The sequence below is a fragment of the Micrasema longulum genome, unplaced genomic scaffold (genome assembly GCF_059751315.1).
Source record: "Micrasema longulum isolate JH-2025_06_02 unplaced genomic scaffold, ASM5975131v1 h1tg000931l, whole genome shotgun sequence".
Taxonomy (NCBI): Eukaryota; Metazoa; Arthropoda; class Insecta; order Trichoptera; family Brachycentridae; genus Micrasema; species Micrasema longulum.
In genome coordinates this window covers 155,248-173,549 of record NW_028278122.1, presented here as the reverse complement: position 1 = coordinate 173,549, position 18,302 = coordinate 155,248, and the positions used below count along the sequence as shown (strand labels likewise).

The window sequence follows — 18,302 nt, the reverse complement described above, 5'->3', positions numbered from 1 at the left end:
GTAAATACCTAGATATCCATATTCTCTTCTCAAAAATGTTATCCCTCTGTTGCAACAAATTTGGTTGACAAAGTATTTACGAAAAATTACTTAAATCATATGCAGAGTTATAGGGGGATGCAATCACCACCATGTCCGAACATGCACTAAAAATTAGGTTTATAGTAGTTAGTGGTATGTTGTAAATTATGTGGGAGTGGGGGATTGGGAAGGGGAGGGACTTAGAGGTTAAAAGTTACATGATTGGTTATTTTCAATAAAAAGTGTATTTTAGTATTTGCATGTTAGTGTAGTGACTGATCAAAATATTGTTATTTCAAACGATTTTTTTAAAAGAAAGTATTATTATGAGCTGAATTCTTTAATAAAAAAGGTTTATTTAGTAAATCGTGATATATTTGCAGCATTGCAGGACATGTGGTACCAAAGTTTCCGGATATTCCGGTGGGGATGTACAGCGCCAGTAAATACGCTGTCACGGCGCTAAGTGAAGCGCTCAGGGTGGAGTTGCAAGCCTTGAAAAGCAAGATCAAAGTGACGGTAAGGCAATAACAGTCAATGAAACCTTTAATACCTTTTGTTCATAAATGCGTAACCAAAAGTTTTCAAATGTGCGTAGGTAATACAAAGAAAAAATGCATGTTTTAAAAAAATATGTGTTTTGTCACACAACACTTTATGGTACCCAAAATACATGACCAAATTATTATGAGTTGTAAGACTCATCAGGCTAATTTGTTTGGCTTGTCGAAAAAAAATCGAATCTTTAGAGAGTATTAGTACTGCTAACTAAACCAGAAGAAAAGAGAGAAAGAAGACACGTGAACATTTAATAATTCAAAAATTTAATGAAAGTACCAAAATCAAAAAAAAAAATGTACATGATAAGGATTGCGTTATTTTTTCATTCAGGCGACCTCCGCGGTGTAGTGGTCAAGACGCTTGACTCACATACGGAAGGTTTCGGGTTCGATTCCAGGTGAGAACACAAAAAAATAAATATGATTTTTCTCAAGCCTGGGTGTTCTGTGATGTAATTCACTACTATAATTGGGTCTCCTGGCCTGTTGTTGTGCAAAAAAAATATTTTTAAATTTTTAATGCGATGATACTTTGCTTGATATGATGGCCACACTGATGATCAAACGTCCAATGATGTTAAAAACTGCTTGAAAAACGGAAATAAAACTAATACGGTTTGGTCAATTTAACCTAATTAAGTGTTTTGGGTAATGCTTAAGGTCGCAATAATATACTTAATGAAAATCATCATGTTTGATTTTACGTGTTCATATTTTTTGACGTTTAATCATCAGTGTGGCCATATATGAAGCAAAAATTAGTCGTATGGTAAAAAAAATATCCCCAAATTAACCACTCTCATGGGGATAGAGAAGATTCATAATTGCACCCCTGATCGAATACACCTTGTCTAATTTTGCCCTTGTCTCTCTAGATAGTGCCTTCTAAAACCCGTTGGCAATAAATTGAACATAAGACTTGCTCCATAGATATGTGTTTTTTTATTTCAATTTCTTGTACATTTGTTTATTCATGTAACTGCCATAATAATGTATTTTTTTATTTGTTAATAGAATATTAAACTAAGCCAAAAAATTTATTTTCATTTATCGTATTATCAGCGGTATGATTTTTTAAAGTTTTATTTACCGAAAAAACTCCGCGCGTGACGTCAGAGGTTGTTTTCTGACAGTTCTTTCGATTGATTCGTTTATGGTGACCAAACCGGATATCCTTCAGAGCTCTCATAGCATTGGATGTTTCATATGAACCAGTAACGTCATTAAAAATAGTGCGTTTTTTTTAAAAAAAAAATTTTTTCGTACATTTTCAAGAATTTTCGCATTACAAGTGAATGCTATAATTTTTACCGCCCGCAAGAAAACATTTTTTGTATCCAATTTCCCGTAGGGCTGAAGTTCTTCATTGGCTTAGGCCGTATATATAATAAATAAGTAACTGGAACCAAATATTTTGGTGTTCATTAATCGACAAGCACTAACAGTACAAACACTTTCTTCAATTTTAAATAGTCTTTTCACTTTTTCTTTTATTTTTTTAAGTACTTAATATAATTTCAAAATAAGTCTATGATTTTAACTACAAAAAAATAAGCTTAATGGATGCATTAGTAAAAATTATCGTTCGAAGACTACATGTTTAATTTTGATATAATAACTCCGAAGAGCATACAAATATGTTGTATTGTACAAGTACATACTTCATATAGCATACAAATGCAAAAACTGTTTAAAAATTGTATACAAATGCCTTATTTTAAAACACGTTCTATGCAATTTTGATCCAAATATTTACTCAAATCCTGCGCGCGCATAGAAATACTTCGGAATAAAATGTAAAAAAAATAATTTAAAACTGGTTTTCTATTTATTAAAACATACATATACAGATGTATACTTTTTTTCATGACGGTATATTTTAGAAACATTTTGTCGATTTAAGTACTTTTTAGTCTGCCTCGTAATTATGGTCAGCGCGTTTGCAAGTCGGGTTCGATTCCCGACATGGTTTATACGAAATATGTATTTTTATTTAATAGTCCTTGGACTGGCACCTGAAGCGTAAGACTAATCACCTTACCATCATGTAAGGATCAAGATACGCTGCAACCTTTTTTTTAGAATTCTGTCAGAATTCAGATTTTTTACTAGTATCTTGTTCAATTTTCCATTACGTGTAATACGACGTTATGCTGTATTTAAAAAATATATATACATACAATTAAAGAGCCCTCTACCGTATTAATTCCACAGTGCATTAGTCCCGGTTCTGTCTACACGGAGCTGGTTCGTGACTTGGCTAAAGTAAAAACGGCGGATGAAGACGAAAACGAAAATGCTCCTCTTCCACACGGATTCTTGCGAACAGACGATGTCGTTGACGCCGTGGTGTATGCTCTCTCAACGCCGCCTTACTCGCAAGTAAGATTTAGCAATTATTTCTTTACGATTTATAATATTTTTTAATAAAAAAATACAGAATAACAAACTTATTCTCATTTAATAAAATAGCAAAATTATGCCAATATTCACAACAAATGAGGAAATTCAGTGTTTTTTTAAATGGCTATCAAATTAAGCATTTTTAATATATTATTTTAATTAAATCATGTGTGACGTGACAAGTATTTTTCGGTGAAATCCGCTGATTGGTGAATTAGCTTCCTGTTAACTCGAAATCTATCACAACACTATCATTAATTGATTCGGAAGAACTAGTGACGTCGTTAGTAGTGCGGTACAATTTAATGCTTTAATTTTTATCACGCGTAACAAAACATTTTTTATTTCCAATTTCCCGTGTAACATATTCATTATGCTTTTTTTCAACGCAATGGTTTTAAATCTTTATTTTTTTTTTCCAATGTTTTTTAAAATATATTATTACCTTTGTACGTTGAGATAAGAATGAATGTAGAAGGCACAAACAGGTTTAAACGTTTTATTGAAATTTTTTTATATAATAAACATAAAATAGGTATTATATTAACGATGTTTAAAAAAACTTGTTTCCTATTTTATTACCATAATATTATGTTAAACTTTATATTTGTTTCGTAAATTCTAAATAATTGAATCAATAAAATGAATATTATGCTTATTTTTTAATTATTATCTTTTATTGTTTATTTTAAACATTTTAATTCATTTAACACGTTTGTGTTTTTTTAAATGTATTTTGAGACAAATGTTGAAAACCCTACTTATTTTTAAAAATTTGGCCCAGTACAGGTATTTAGCATTTGTTGAACATTGAATATAGTAATAACTACAAAAAACCAATCTTAAAATACATGTAGTTAACATATTTGTTTAAATCGTATGAAAATCCTTTTTTTTTTTCAGATTCACGACATATCAGTACAGGCATTTGGGCAAGCATTATAATGTAATAATCATTTAATAATTTCCATTTATGTGTTGATATTGTAAAATATTTCAATAAATATTACCAAATATTAGTGTATAACCGCTTACTAACTTTTCTGTCTACCATTTCGAGACGTGCCCGTATTTTCATCAGGACCATAATTATACTAACATGCTAATTCTACGATAATTAGTATCCTGATGAAAAGACGGGTATGTCTCAAAACTGAAAGACGTAGAAAAGTCAGTGAGTGGTTAACGACAAATTTTATTAAACATTTTCATTTAGGTTTTAATGTGTTGATTGTTATTTTTAATAATTATTATGATTTTAAATTTTATAACTTTACTACGTTGCAAGGAAATTCAATGATGATTTAATCAGTTAGTTTTATTAATTTATTGTTTTTAATGTGTTTTTTTTAATAAATCTCTAATAAATATAATATTTGTATAAACTTCTTTGGATTTTTTTAATTTCCTAGCCTAAATCGAACCCCCCATATATTTGATTTTATACAATCTACTACGATGCTGCGTAGGGTCGCGATATTTATTATCCTCTCAACTTTTATGGCCTAAAATCTTCAAGTTAATGGTACCCATCGTACACACGCGTAACGGCCCCATTTTCCTTCTGGTTTTAAGTCTTTTTACGTGACCTATATAATATTTATAAACACTAAATGAGTATATAATACTAGCTCCATCCCATCCCCTCTCCTCGCTTCATAGTAAAGGTAATATTTTTAGTTAATTTTTGTTTCTGTAAAAATAAGTGCATATATACACGGTGTTTCACGGCCAGACCGGGAAACTCCAGAAAAATATTGCTCGTGGTAAACTTTTTTTTAAATCTGATAATTTTTTAAGGCTTTTTTCTGTGATTTGAAAACGATGTAAGTCTTTAATTTCTCGGACTAGTATCCCTTCAACAAACCCTTACCCCTCCCCTACGCGGACCAGGGTTTTTTTAAGGGGAAAGGTAGGGGTTCGTGAAAGGGATGCTAGTCCAAGAAATTAAAGATGTACTCTATTTTCAAATTAAGGAAAAAATAATTTTCTCTCTGCCTACCTTTACAGAGAAACGGCGGCGTGATGGTTTGTTTGTTGTTTGTTGTGATATAGCTTACTTAAATAAGAATTATAAAACAAACAAAAAAATGGACACACCCGCTTCTTTTATTGCTACAAAAAACAATTTCGTTATTACACCATTTTCTAATTTCATTATTTTTAATGTGGCCGTCATGTGTTACCACATTTGTTAGCGACATAGTATTTTGTGTTTGTAGAGGTATGGTGTGTGGGATAAGGGGGGTTAAAATAATTTGCATTTAGTCGCAAAGATAAAAAATAATCAATTCTTCTAGTACATCATCGTCGTTCCCTTTCCTTAGTTAACGGAGCATAAAGCACTGCTTTGGTACACCAAAGACAGCTTAACTTGATCATTTTTGTGACATTTTATTCCAGGGTACGATTCTGATGGGAAGTTAAAAGTTATCTTCAATTTTATCTACAAAGTAAAATTAAGTTTTCTGTATGAAAAATATAAAACTTTTACATTTTTTTTAACACGTTCAATTACCGGCTACCGACGAATATGTTTTGAATTTTCATACAAATATACACACTTTCATACATAAATATTGATATTCGTTTATACCGTCTCAGTATATACCGATGAAGATATCCGTTCATAATCGCGGCCCTGGGACTATGAAATATTCCAGCATAAAAACCATTTTCCAAATATATCGGGAATCGAACCAACACAGAATACGATTTTATTCATTTAAAGGAGTTAATTCAGGTCTCAAAGCGTGAAGAATAAAGTAAATTAATTAATTTTTTTCTAAAAAAATTGTTAACATTATTTTGAGTCGGTTGCGCTTATTTTTGTAGACATGCTAGATTTTGCTTCCAAGGAAGTTATAAGGATCTAACTTTATTGCAAAAGAAGGGAAAATATTTTTTAGTAGGGAATGTGGAAGTCTAGGGATTTACAAGGCTCACGATCTGTCGTTAGTTGGACTAAGTGGCCCCTTTATACACTGTATAGCTTTCACCGTTCGGACATTGTTTAAACAACCACATTTCTTGAATTCTTCAATTTGTTGACTTGTGAGAAAAAAAAACTGATAAAAAATCATAAGTAAAAGTAAAGTATTTCAAGGCATAAAACCAGTGTGGGTCATATCTACACTGAGTTTTTCCTTACAAATCTCTAAATATTATGTAATTGCTTTAAAAAAAATGTATCGTTTTTGGTACTGAAATATTTACTGCCTATTGCTAAATTATGTCAAATGGTTCGAAATTTCTTTCAAAAAATTACCTGACAATTAATTCGTTTTGTGATTTTTGTCAAAAAACTACTTTTTTGCTTATGAGGGCAGTATACCTCTCCCATAAAAATACAGATACATTTTTTTTACTTACGCACACACACACACGCACGCACAATTCTACTTACTGTCGTGTAATAGCTGTAAAAACAAAACACCGTACTTATTACAATATATGTGCATGTCTCATAATAGCTACTTTTAGAAGATGACTTCATTATTTCCTGTATGAATACCAAATGACTTCAGTAGACGAACATTTAGTCCGATACTTGCTAATATTACTTGGATTGTACATTTTATATACGTATCCAAAATTATGTTCTCGGTTTCGGACAAATCGCACTTTTTTGTTGTGATTTGTCGCTGTTTGAATAAATAATTAACAAATAGAATTATCATAGTTAGCGATAATGACATCATCAATACAGTTATTTTATTGGCAAACATTAAAATGTTTATACATGAATTTAAATTTGAATAACTATTAGGCATTGAAAATACGTTTATATGGTTTTTTAATATTTTTATTCAGGTTTGTTCCTATTTGCCAGGATGGTGTGAGTATGAATATTATGATTATTTAATCAAAACTGATTAGTTAGTTTTGTCAAACAATAAATGTAATTAGATGCGTAAAATAAAAAAAAAGTATCAGAAATGATTAACCACGACAAATATTTATGATTATGTTATAATATTTCGTCAGCAAAAATGTATTTTTTTATGAAGTTTTAAGATAATACAATTTAAAAAATACATAAAAAAAACGTTTTTATAACATTATGAGGTCTCTGGTTCGTTTGCTGGCAAAGCCGATGAGAATATTAATTTATTCAAATAGTTTACTTTTTACTACAATCAATATGCAATGCATTAATTTTGTAGTTTATATGCACCGTCAAATTTAAATTTAAAAATTAGGCAGTTTTAAAAACACATTTGACATTTGTTGCGTTAGATAAAAAAATATATTACAATATCATTCGCAAACAAGTTAAGGCGTATATATATATATATATATATATATATATATATTTTTTTAATGTATTTGCTCATTTTGCACAAATCAAAAGAAATGTTTACGCCCGTATTCACAAAAAAAACTCAAAGTAAGGTAAGTTTATTCTAATCTCTTATGCAGACAATATTCACTGGCCAAATTAAATAAAATAAAACTTAACCAAGGACTTTTTTATTCACTATCCCAAATTTCTAGGTATATTGGAAAAATTTCACGTAAATTTAAAATACGAATCAAAGTTCATATAATAATAACTAATCGAAGCAGTAAAAGCTTCTCAGAATTCGCAAATCATCTTATATCCTAAAACCATAATTTTAATTAGGAAACGGAGGTAGAAATTTTACATGTTAATAAAAATGGCATTTATTTAGACCATCTAGAAAGATTAGAAATAATTCATGCAATAGCATACAAAAAAATACAAAAAACTTCTTATTTTTATTTTTTATTAGTGTTTACACGGCACAAATGCCTTTTATTAACATAAACATAACTCTTTTAAAAAGGTCCTCTTTTAAAAATATTCCAGTTAAAATTCATATAATCCTCTTTTTCTCCCCTTTCATTTTTATGTTTCCTTCATGCAATAATTTTTAATAGAAAATATTATTAAAATTTATTTCAACAGAGAGGGAAAACATTTTTAAGAAGAGAATATGGAAGTCCAGGGATTAACAGGGCTTATGACCTGTCATTGGCTGGTTTAAGTAGCCACATTACACATTGTGTAACATTTACCATTCTGCCCATGTTTGAACATCCACATTTCCTCAACTCTTCCATCTGTTGACTTTTGTGAAGTAAAAGAGCTTGTTTTCAAGAAAATAATAGCAACGCGAGTAGAGTAATTCTAACTTAGTTGATGTTAAGGAAGTGACCTTAAAACCGGTCGACGTATAAGTTGAAGTGGTATATACAAATTAAAAAATAAGTAAGTGTTTATACTTTACACTATTTGTATTTAATTTTATGTTATTATTCTGTATTAGCTTATTTGATTACTATAAACAGTAATGTCCGTGCACCTAATAACAAACTATTTAAAGTTTTTTGGGACGAAAATAATGTCATATTTATTTTTTAATTGAAAATTATTACATTCATGCGAGTATTTTTTAAATACGGACTATTAAGAAAATATTTGAAATATTCTTCATTACGCCAGTTCTAAAAATACTTTATTTATTTGGAAACCTACGTATGGACGTAAGTAGCTATCTACCTGGTCAAATTTAAATTCCAAGTCTCTCAGAGTATAAGACATTTCACAAAATCAATGATGTCATGCCAACATTGCGTTAGCTTGCTCTTAACTATGTTAATGTAAAATTATTATCCTTAAAAAACAGATAAATAATGTATGTCGCAGTACACAGTCAACGTAACTGACTGGCATGCGCAAGATCGTAGGTTCGATTATCTTTTTAATTCCAGATAAACTAGAGAACCTCTTAAAAAGAACATGGAAGACTTGGCATTTACAGAAAATAAGACCTGAAATTGGCTGAATGGAAAAGAGATTTTGATACTCTGTAGCCATAGAATTATAATATTCCAGAAACCGCATACGAGCATCAAACAGAAAGCGACTAAACTACTCATAAATGAGTAGTTTAGTCGCATTCACGTTCTAGTCTATTTTATGATTGTATTTAGGAATTAAAAGGCATATTTATTTATTTATACATCAACGGTTCAAAGAACCTTTTACAAAAGAAATGTTTAACAGAAATATTATTATAAAGCAGTCAACAATAATTATGTAGAACATTATATGAAATAAAATAGAATAATTAAAACTAAACAATTAAGTGAACATAAAATATTTAGCAAGAAAAATAATAATAAACATGAATTTTTTTTTGTTTTAAATTAGTTGTCTAAAACTTAATCGAGTTGTGGTCCCGTGGTAGTTGGTGGACTCACGGACCAAAGGTCCCAGGTTCAAATCCCACTCTACCGAAACTCGATTTTCATTTTTCCAGCACAAGTCATTTATAACTTTTAGGAAATGGTCTGAAAATTTGAATATTTGAGTAAATAATAAGAGCTCTAGTATTTCTCTTTTATGAAAAATAAATAAAATAAAAATAAAAATATTACAAAATAAAGTTGAGAATTATTTAAGATAACAATAATGTGGTATGTATTATTTATTTATTTTATTAAACACTTTATGTACATATACAGTTTATATACATATAAGGGCGGGCATATTGCCTTAAGGCAATTTCTTCCTACCTACCCAAACCGTTTAGTTTGAGAAAATTACAAGTACATGGACATATTAAATCTTACAATTTTATTCAAAAATTAAAAACAAAGATTAAGAAAATAAAAATACATAAAAAAATAATACTATACTATAAAGAGAGGAGTGGGGATGGGAAGTAAAGAAGAAAGATAAAGGAACTTAACTATTTAGATAGTGACATATCAATCTTGACATAATGTAAATAAAGAAAAGGCGTCTCTAACATGAGTTGGTAGATTATTCCACAATCGAGCAGCTACTACTGTGAAAAAGGAGGCAAGAAAATAAGAGCGATAAAAGGGTATTAAAAGAGTTCTCTCGTCACTAGAACGAAGAGATAGTCCGTGAAGGTTTGAAGAGCTCTCTCAGATAAACAGGCGAAGTGGGATTATTTCAAATATTGTGAAGAAGTGATAGAATGTGAATGTTTATTCTATGCCTGATTCTGAGCCAGTGTAGTTGCGTGCAATATTCGGTTATGTGGTGAAATTTGCGAAGGTCGAAGTATTCAACTAGGTAATAATAAAAAAGAAAATTAATGCAACATTAGTACTTTATAAATAATAAGTTTTTTAGAGGAATAAGAAAACTTTGATTATCTAAATAACATCTTTATTTTAAATAATATAAGGCAACAAATCCACCAATAATCTACAAATTATGTTATCAATCAAAACTGTGATGTTGGTATAGCTACGTATGGATTTTTTAAATTTTAATATTTTTTTTCGACTTATGATAGTATCTTGTGTAGACATAACATCAAATCTGCTTTTTTAATATCGTTATCGTTAACACATGCCCGTGGTATCTTTGGATAATGGTTATTGAATATTTAAAAATGTCATTTTACTTTAGGGACTTCAAAACGAGTCCGTAAGCTTTATTGAAATAATGGTTAACTTAAAATAATATGTGTTAGAATAAGTCTCATTAACAGTATTTTTTTTAGTAAAATAATTATGAATATCGTAAAAATAAAAGATTCGTAAAAAACTGATTTGAGGATGCATCTTGGTTGCAGTTGTTTTTTTCCCTGACAGAAGAAATACGCATGTTAAAACATAAATGCAGAATTGCAAATGTTACAAAATGTATAAAAGAAAACAAAAATACTACCAATAACAGGCATTCGAAGACATTCATTAGTCGTTTTTCAACGAATTTCTCAATCTCTCTCTAGGTTTCTTTTTCGTAGAAAAACATGTGAAAAAATTGACCAATATAAGATTCATTCTGTATTTTCTATTAACGTCTTTACCAGAAATTATCCGCGTTCTCATTTTTTCATAGACAAGATCACTATAAATAAATCTCGCGTTTTAGCGCTGACGTAAGAAAGATATATGAACTCTTGAACAATCGTAAATAAGCTATTTGAAAAGTAGGGTATTCCGTAATAACTGCAAGATATTCCATACGCCGATAGAAGAAACGCCAAACGTACAGGAGAGCGTTCATCGCACGAGAACCCCCGTGATCGAACTTGTTCGACAAAAAAAATTGGATGATAAATGGTCATCATTCATGTTTTAATATTGCAATCGGCACTGCATTGTTTTATCAAAGCAGTGTATCTCGATCAATTGTTTTGTTACGTTAAGGTACGATGATTAGTCTTACAGTTCAAGTGCCAGTGACTATAAACTATTGAAGATTAAATACACCTTACCAACAAAAAAACATACAGATATTTAAAAAAGCAAAGAGTCAAATAAAAAAAACAACTTTTCTCTTTAATGCTGACTACCAACATAAACAAAAAAGTAGAAACGTACTTAGAGAGTTGAGCAGTATTTTTTAAATTTTGTTTTCCATGTAATACAAAGCGTTTGATTTATTCAAAGTAATACATGTGAATTACGTTCCTAGGATCAATAAATCTCGATTTGGGACTTAAATATATAAATATATATATATTCATATTTTAAAAAATACGTATTCAGAATAACAAAGAAACAAAGCAAGTTTAACATCTTTATAACCAAACATATCACTATAATATATAGGCTAAAAAATTTTTTATTGCTTAAGCAAAATAAATATATAAAAACGATTTCAAGAATAGAGGAACTGGTAAATCTTAAACCTCTCTGAAAAAATCTTTATGAGAATCTCAAAAATAAACTTGCAGGTTTTTAATTTTGCCGAGTACGGAAGAAAATGAATCTTAAGTTTCGTGTTTATTTGAATATACGCCGGAATGAAAGGTTAAGCATAAATAATATTTCGTTAGTTACCTACAGATATAAAGTAGAGTAAGTTATTTGTTTTTCATCAATCTCTTTCTTGAAAAAAACACAAGTTCATTAAGCGACCGGAAACAGCTTTTTATGATTGCATAATTTCACTCGCAACAGTTTTGCAAAAGATCGTTGAAAAATATAGGATTTAGCGATATAGTCATTTAACATAAATCTGTACTTAATAAGTTTTGCCTGTCAACTGGCGATTTTATCACTGCATTATTTAAGAATATTACGAGTAGCTTCTTTGTAAACGAATGATTCTTTTATACGCTCTTCCATTACCAAATTGTTTAATTTATGCATCCGCGTTCAGAAAATAACTCGGAAAAGGTGTATTAGGTATCGTTCGGCAATTCAGTATCTTTTAGAGAAGCGCACTGAACCAACGTACATGCCGCAGTAATAAAACAATATTTAAATAAAACATAATAAAGCAATTGAAAATAATACAACAAACAAATTCAGTTTTGTGAAGTGAACTTAGAAAAAGTGGATTTATTTTCTTGTGATTTGTGAGAGTGATAAATTTGTTTTTTATTACGTGGTTGTCTTTAAGTATTAAGGGTAGTTCAATCATGGCGTCCGGGATGAATCGTTGGGAGAGGAAGGTTGCAGTGGTTACTGGAGCAAGTACGGGAATCGGAGCTTCCACTGCCTTAGCTCTTGCAGACCATGGGATGACAGTTGTAGGACTTGCGAGGAGACACCATAAGATACAGGTAAATCAATCAGCTTTGTAGCGATACCGTCTTTGGATGAAATGATCAATAATTTAAACTCTGCACCGTTCCGCCAATGTATTTAACTTATTTTATAATAATCGGGAAAACGGAGTTAATCATTTCCACATACGGATATACTAAGTACGGACCCAGTGGTGCATATAACACTGCATTTGTACTCCAAATGCAGCGTCTCTCGATCATTTCTATTACATGAAAGGTAAGGTAATCACTTTTACGTACCAGGTGCTAGTTCAGAAAGAATGAAGTATATTAGTGAAGAACTACTTCAAGAAATCAGAAATTGAAAATAGGATTTACAAGTCCTATTTTTTATCGATCTAACATGAAAAGCGAATACTCCAACACTACGTGGTAGACTTATCTCAAATTGATTTCTTTTTTAGGATTTTACTAGAGTCATCGAGTCAAAAACACCCGTCGAGGATTTCAGTTCTATTTTACACTCAAAGCTGTATCCGTTATCCCCACGGATACATAAAACGAAACATCACAGGTATAAATAAATTTTAAAAACTGTTTATCGTGAAATTACAACGTACGAAGTTCCATAAAAAAAATAAACGTGAAATTTCTTATAAATAATTGCAAGAACCTATGCACACAATAACCGTATTTTTCGGACCACAAGACGCACTTTTTTATTTTGAAAATTCAAACAAAAATTGGGGTGCGTTCTATGGTCCGATGCATCTTGTAGTCTGCAAAATACAGTAATCTGTCAATTTTTGACCACACGGAAGCGTATTTGGTTTTTGACAGATAGACTAGTTAGACGCGTTTTGGTGTATTTGGTTAATTTCCAAGATTATTTCAGAGCGAAAATGACAGACGCCCGTTGACGTCTTGTAGCTCGTTTATAACTGATTGACGACAAAAACCAGCCTGCATTGATGCCCAACCACCGTAATCATTAGACTGACACCCTGCATGTTTTTCTGTTCCCAAAGATAAAGATGAAAATAAAAGGATGACGTATCGCGACCAAAAAAAAAAGTAAAAGTTTAATTTGTTATTGTGAAACTGTTTCAGCAGCTGTTTGTTCCTGATCTTTTACCCACGCTGCTCATAACTGTTATTTAGAAACCGTTTACAAAACAGTTTAATTTACGGAATGGTAACTGTAACTGCTAGTATTTTTAAATAATTTAAACTCCCATCTATAGTGCCTACATAATGTCGCTTATGCATATCCCATATTTAGCGCATAGTGATTCATGTCTGCCTCGTTGTGCAGGGATTTGCGAGCTTGGATTACTTGTCTTCTATAAATGTGGTTTTGAATTATCTTCCTGAGATAGTCAAGATAAATAAAAAATTAATAGGTTTTTTAATTTCAATATTTTACTGTCCCTAGACTGGTGCTTTACCTGAAACGTAAGACTAGTTTTAAAAAGTAAAGTTGTTTTTGTTTATTCTACTGTAGTTAATTCAATTTCCCCTTATATTTGCAGCGCTTCTGAAATAACAGATTCAGAAATAAACTGAATTATTTGATAAATTCATAATGTTTGGTTCACTGATTAAGAATGTAAGTACTGGACTGTAAAATTTAAAGCCAGCAAAACGCTCATTGCTTGATTTAACTCCTAATTTAAGGCTATCGAAATTTTTGAATAAGTAACCCAAATTATTTCTGAATAATTTAAAACTTTTGATGACCGCTGATTTGATTAAAAACGATACTATACAAAAGAACGAAAGACAATTAAGATTACAAAAAGAATGGTTAAGCATGATCTTATACCACTTTCCCATTTTTTAAATGATGTATTTAATTTTTTTTAAATGCAAATTTAAAAAATATATATAGTTACATAGGTATGCCATTCGTAAATTTAATAGTTTTACCGAGAGGTATGGGCAGAAGAGATTATGGGGCAGAATGCTTGTGTTGGACGGGGAGTTGGTTTTACAGATTAATGTAATAATGGTTTTTTTTAATATTTTAAATTTGAAAATATAAAAAAAAAAATATCTATTTTATTATTAAAATTGATGAATACATTATGGAAGTTAGAATGGAGTGGATTTCATATCATAATTCTATAATTTAGATTGAAATATTTTTAATTCTGAAGGGTATTTAATAGATTGATGATTAATGATTAATGACCTTTAATCAAAACTATTACTTAATGGGAAACAGGAAAAAAAAAGAAAAAGGAAAGAAGAAGAGATTAAGGAAGAGAAAGGAGATGTTTCTTCACACATGATTTAAACAGAGATAATGTAGTAACATATTTGATGGTGGATGAGAGATGATTCCACAGTCGAGCTGCATGGACACTATTTGAGTTAGAGAAGAAAGAAGAATTGTGGATGGGTGTTAAGAGAGTGCCTCGAAAATTAGAACAAAGAGGTAAACCGTGAACTGATAAGCGTTGAAATTTTTCACGCAGGTATATAGGAGCGTTAGGACTATGAAGTACATTGAACAGAAGTAAGAGGAAGTGATAGTCTCTCCGCTGTCCAATTTTGAGCCATTTTAGTTGTCTACGATAATCAGAAATGTGGTCATATTTCCTAAGACCAAAAATGTACCTTATGTACATTTACATTTAATAAAATGATTGAATACATAGTTAATGCTTTAAATATTTAAAACATTAAAAAAATATATATATTTTACTAAAAACTTGTGTACACTGAGCTTAATTTACTATTTTTATTAAAAAAAAAAAATACAAGCGCTCATATAATTTACTGAATTAGTTCAATTTTGGTGACCATTTTCAATTAGTAAATCACTCAGGATTAAAACATTGAAATCAAGTTAGGGCAGAGTGGGGTTTGAACTTGAATAGCTCCTGATTCATGAGTCCGCAAAACTAGCCACGGGACCACAACCTGATTCAAATTGCTATGCATTTAAAACATTAATCAACAATATTTTGAGTTTGTCCAAGTTTTTGTAGACAAGGACTGGATTCAACTCCCTGGGAAGCTGTTAATATTAACAGATTACAACACAGATGAAGACAATTTAAGAGATGGTAATATAGAAGTCTAGGCATGTACAGGGCTTATGACCTGTCATTGGCTGGTTAAAGTGGCTACTTTACACACTGTGTAACATTCACCATTCTGCCCATATTTTAACATCTATATTCTTTCAATCTGTTGATGTTCGTGAAGTTGAAGAGCTGAAACCTTTATTTATGCGGGTGAGATTCATCTAATTGAATTATTTCACCTACATACTAGGCAACGCCTGAAAATTTTACTTTTTCAATTTCAATACTTCTTCCCGGACCAGGTGGATTTATCAACAATATTTTGAGTTTGTCCACATTTTTGTAGACAAAGACTGCATTCAACTCCCTGGGAGGTGGTGACATAAACATATTACAACAGAGATGAAAAACATTTAAGAGAAGGTGATATAGAAGTATAGGCATGTACAGGGCTTATGACCCGAAAGAATTGAAGGAATATAGATGTTTAAATATGGGCATAATGGTGAATGTTACACAGTGTGTAAAGTGGCCACTTAAACCAGCCAATGACAGGTCATAAGCCCTGTACATGCCTGTACATGCCTAGACTTCTATATTACCTGCTCTTAAATGTTCTTAATCTCTGTTGTAATATGTTAATAAAACATTTATATTAGCAAGTTATTTTAGATGTAAATTATTATGTGATCCAATTAAAAACAGGTGTGAAATGATTAATAATTTCCAAAAGTTTAGATTATCACTGTAACACAAAGCCAATTTGGATTTTCTACGAATGATTAATTACGCATAATATCATTAATACCCGTATGATTCGTTTGATAGTCGATAAGGGTGTGAGATCATTCATCAATGTAAAGGCAAGTATTGAATTTTATGTTAAAAATTAAAAGATTGGTTCTTTTGAATAGAATTCTAAATTATATATTTTTCTTCAGCAATTTTAAATTTTCGTCGCAGTCTAACCTTTCTTCATAAAAACATATTCACGTATTTTCTCCCTGAATTATGGTACTAGAGCAATATTATAGACCACTATAGATATCATTCTATCTCTTTCATACAGTTGTCCATGTATAGATTAAACAACCATGGTGACATTACACATCCCTGTTTCACGCCTTTTGAGATCGCAAACCAAGATGTAAATCCCCCATTAACTCTTATACACGCTGAACTCTCCTCATAGAGAGACGATACTGCACGTATAAGTTTATTGTTTACTCCATACTTTTCCAACACGCCCCACAATTTCATTCTATCTACTTTATCATACGCTTTTTGCAAATCGACAAATGCGCAGAATAGTTTTTGACTTTTTGCCAAAAACTTCTCCGTTAGCATTCGCAGCGCAAAAATTTGATCCGTGCATCCACGTCCACTCATAAAGGCTCCTTGCACGTCCCACACTTTGTCTTTCGTCACCTTTCTTACTTTCTCGATTATAATTTTCCCATACAGTTTACCGACAGAACTCAGAAGACTGATGGCCCTATAGTTTCCACATTCCGCACGAGATCCCTTTCCCTTATATAAAGGCATGACAACTGCCCTCCTCCAATCCAACGGCGTATGTCCTTCCTTTAGGCAGAGATTGAAAAGTCTGTGCAGCCATGTGCTCACGATCTGGCCACCACTCTTCAGATATTCCACAGCAACCTTATCATACCCAACGGATTTTCCGTTTTTCATACTTTTCAGCGCGCTCTTTGTTTCTACCATGCTTATCACACATGACCTATTATCACTCGTATCTTCCTCTGCACAACCAAGCTGTTGCTCAAGGACACTTTCAGTACTTTCGTATACTTCCATAAAGTATTCCATCCATCTCTCTTTCACTCCTTCGTCATTCGTTAGCATTCGGCCATCTTTTGATTTTATCGCTTTAATGTTTCCACTTTCGGAGGAGTTCTTTGTCTTTTTCACCTCTTTCCAAAACAGTTTTATGTTTTCATGAAAATGAGTGGACAATTTTATACCTTCCTCTTCGTTTAGTCGTTTTTTGCGTTCTTTCACTCCATTCTTAACCAACCTCTTGCATACTTTATAACTACTTTTCGCACTTTCATACTCGCTGCTATTGATGTCACTAATTGATATAAGCTTCATCCATGCATTCTTTTTTTCCTTTACAAGGTCTTTAATACTATCATCCCACCATGCATCTCCTTTTTTTCCTCTTCGGGACGCCATTCCGCATACACTCTTTGCCGATTCACACAAGCACGATTTAAATCGTTCCCACATTTGGTCGATATTGACTTCTATTTCATTCTTTCCTAAACTTTCGGTTAAATCCCGTTCATACTTCACTCTTACATTCTCGACTTGCAACTTTTCAACCTTGACTCTAGACGAAGTTGTCACAGTTTTCGTTCGTGAGCGCCATCCACGAAATAGAATCACTCGTGTTACAACAAGAAAATGATCTGATTCCATTTCAGCGCCCCGAAACACGCGGGTGTCGGTTGTGTTTGTTCTTAATCTAGAGTCAACAACCACGTAATCAATTATCGTTCTTTCATTCCCTCTTTCCCATGTGTATTGGTGAATACCCTTATGTTTAAAAAAGGTATTCGAAACAAAAAGGTTCCACTCAAGACACACTTCGAGCAAACTTTTTCCATTTCCATTTATCCTAGAATCGCCATACATTCCAAGGGCTGTTTCTAAGCCATCTCGACGAGTACCTACCCATCCATTCAGATCACCGGCTAAAATTATTCTTTCATTCGGTTTTTTCCTCGCACATACTTCCCTTACATTTTCCCAGAACTCACGCTTCACATCTTCACCAGCCGAAT

At 31.5% G+C, this 18,302-nt stretch overlaps 3 protein-coding genes across 3 annotated transcripts in view; 2 read left to right on the top strand and 1 right to left on the bottom strand.

Annotated features, from left to right (window-relative positions):
* The window catches only part of LOC148278076 (uncharacterized), a 32,544-nt gene extending 28,171 nt beyond the window's left edge, over nt 1–4,373 (top strand). Inside the window, exons 13-15 of the mRNA XM_088231911.1 lie at nt 405–540; nt 2,796–2,963; nt 3,888–4,373. Coding sequence (XP_088088037.1) covers nt 405–540; nt 2,796–2,963; nt 3,888–3,929 — 346 coding nt within the window. The 3' untranslated portion in view covers nt 3,930–4,373. The remainder of the gene's footprint in view (nt 1–404; nt 541–2,795; nt 2,964–3,887) is intronic.
* Nucleotides 1–18,302, bottom strand: part of Hs3st-A (Heparan sulfate 3-O sulfotransferase-A) — a 228,658-nt gene that overhangs the window by 86,001 nt on the left and 124,355 nt on the right. The gene's annotated exons all lie outside the window — the stretch shown is intronic.
* Nucleotides 12,149–18,302, top strand: part of LOC148278075 (farnesol dehydrogenase-like) — a 37,668-nt gene continuing 31,514 nt past the window's right edge. Inside the window, exon 1 of the mRNA XM_088231912.1 lies at nt 12,149–12,511. Coding sequence (XP_088088038.1) covers nt 12,368–12,511 — 144 coding nt within the window. The 5' untranslated portion in view covers nt 12,149–12,367. The remainder of the gene's footprint in view (nt 12,512–18,302) is intronic.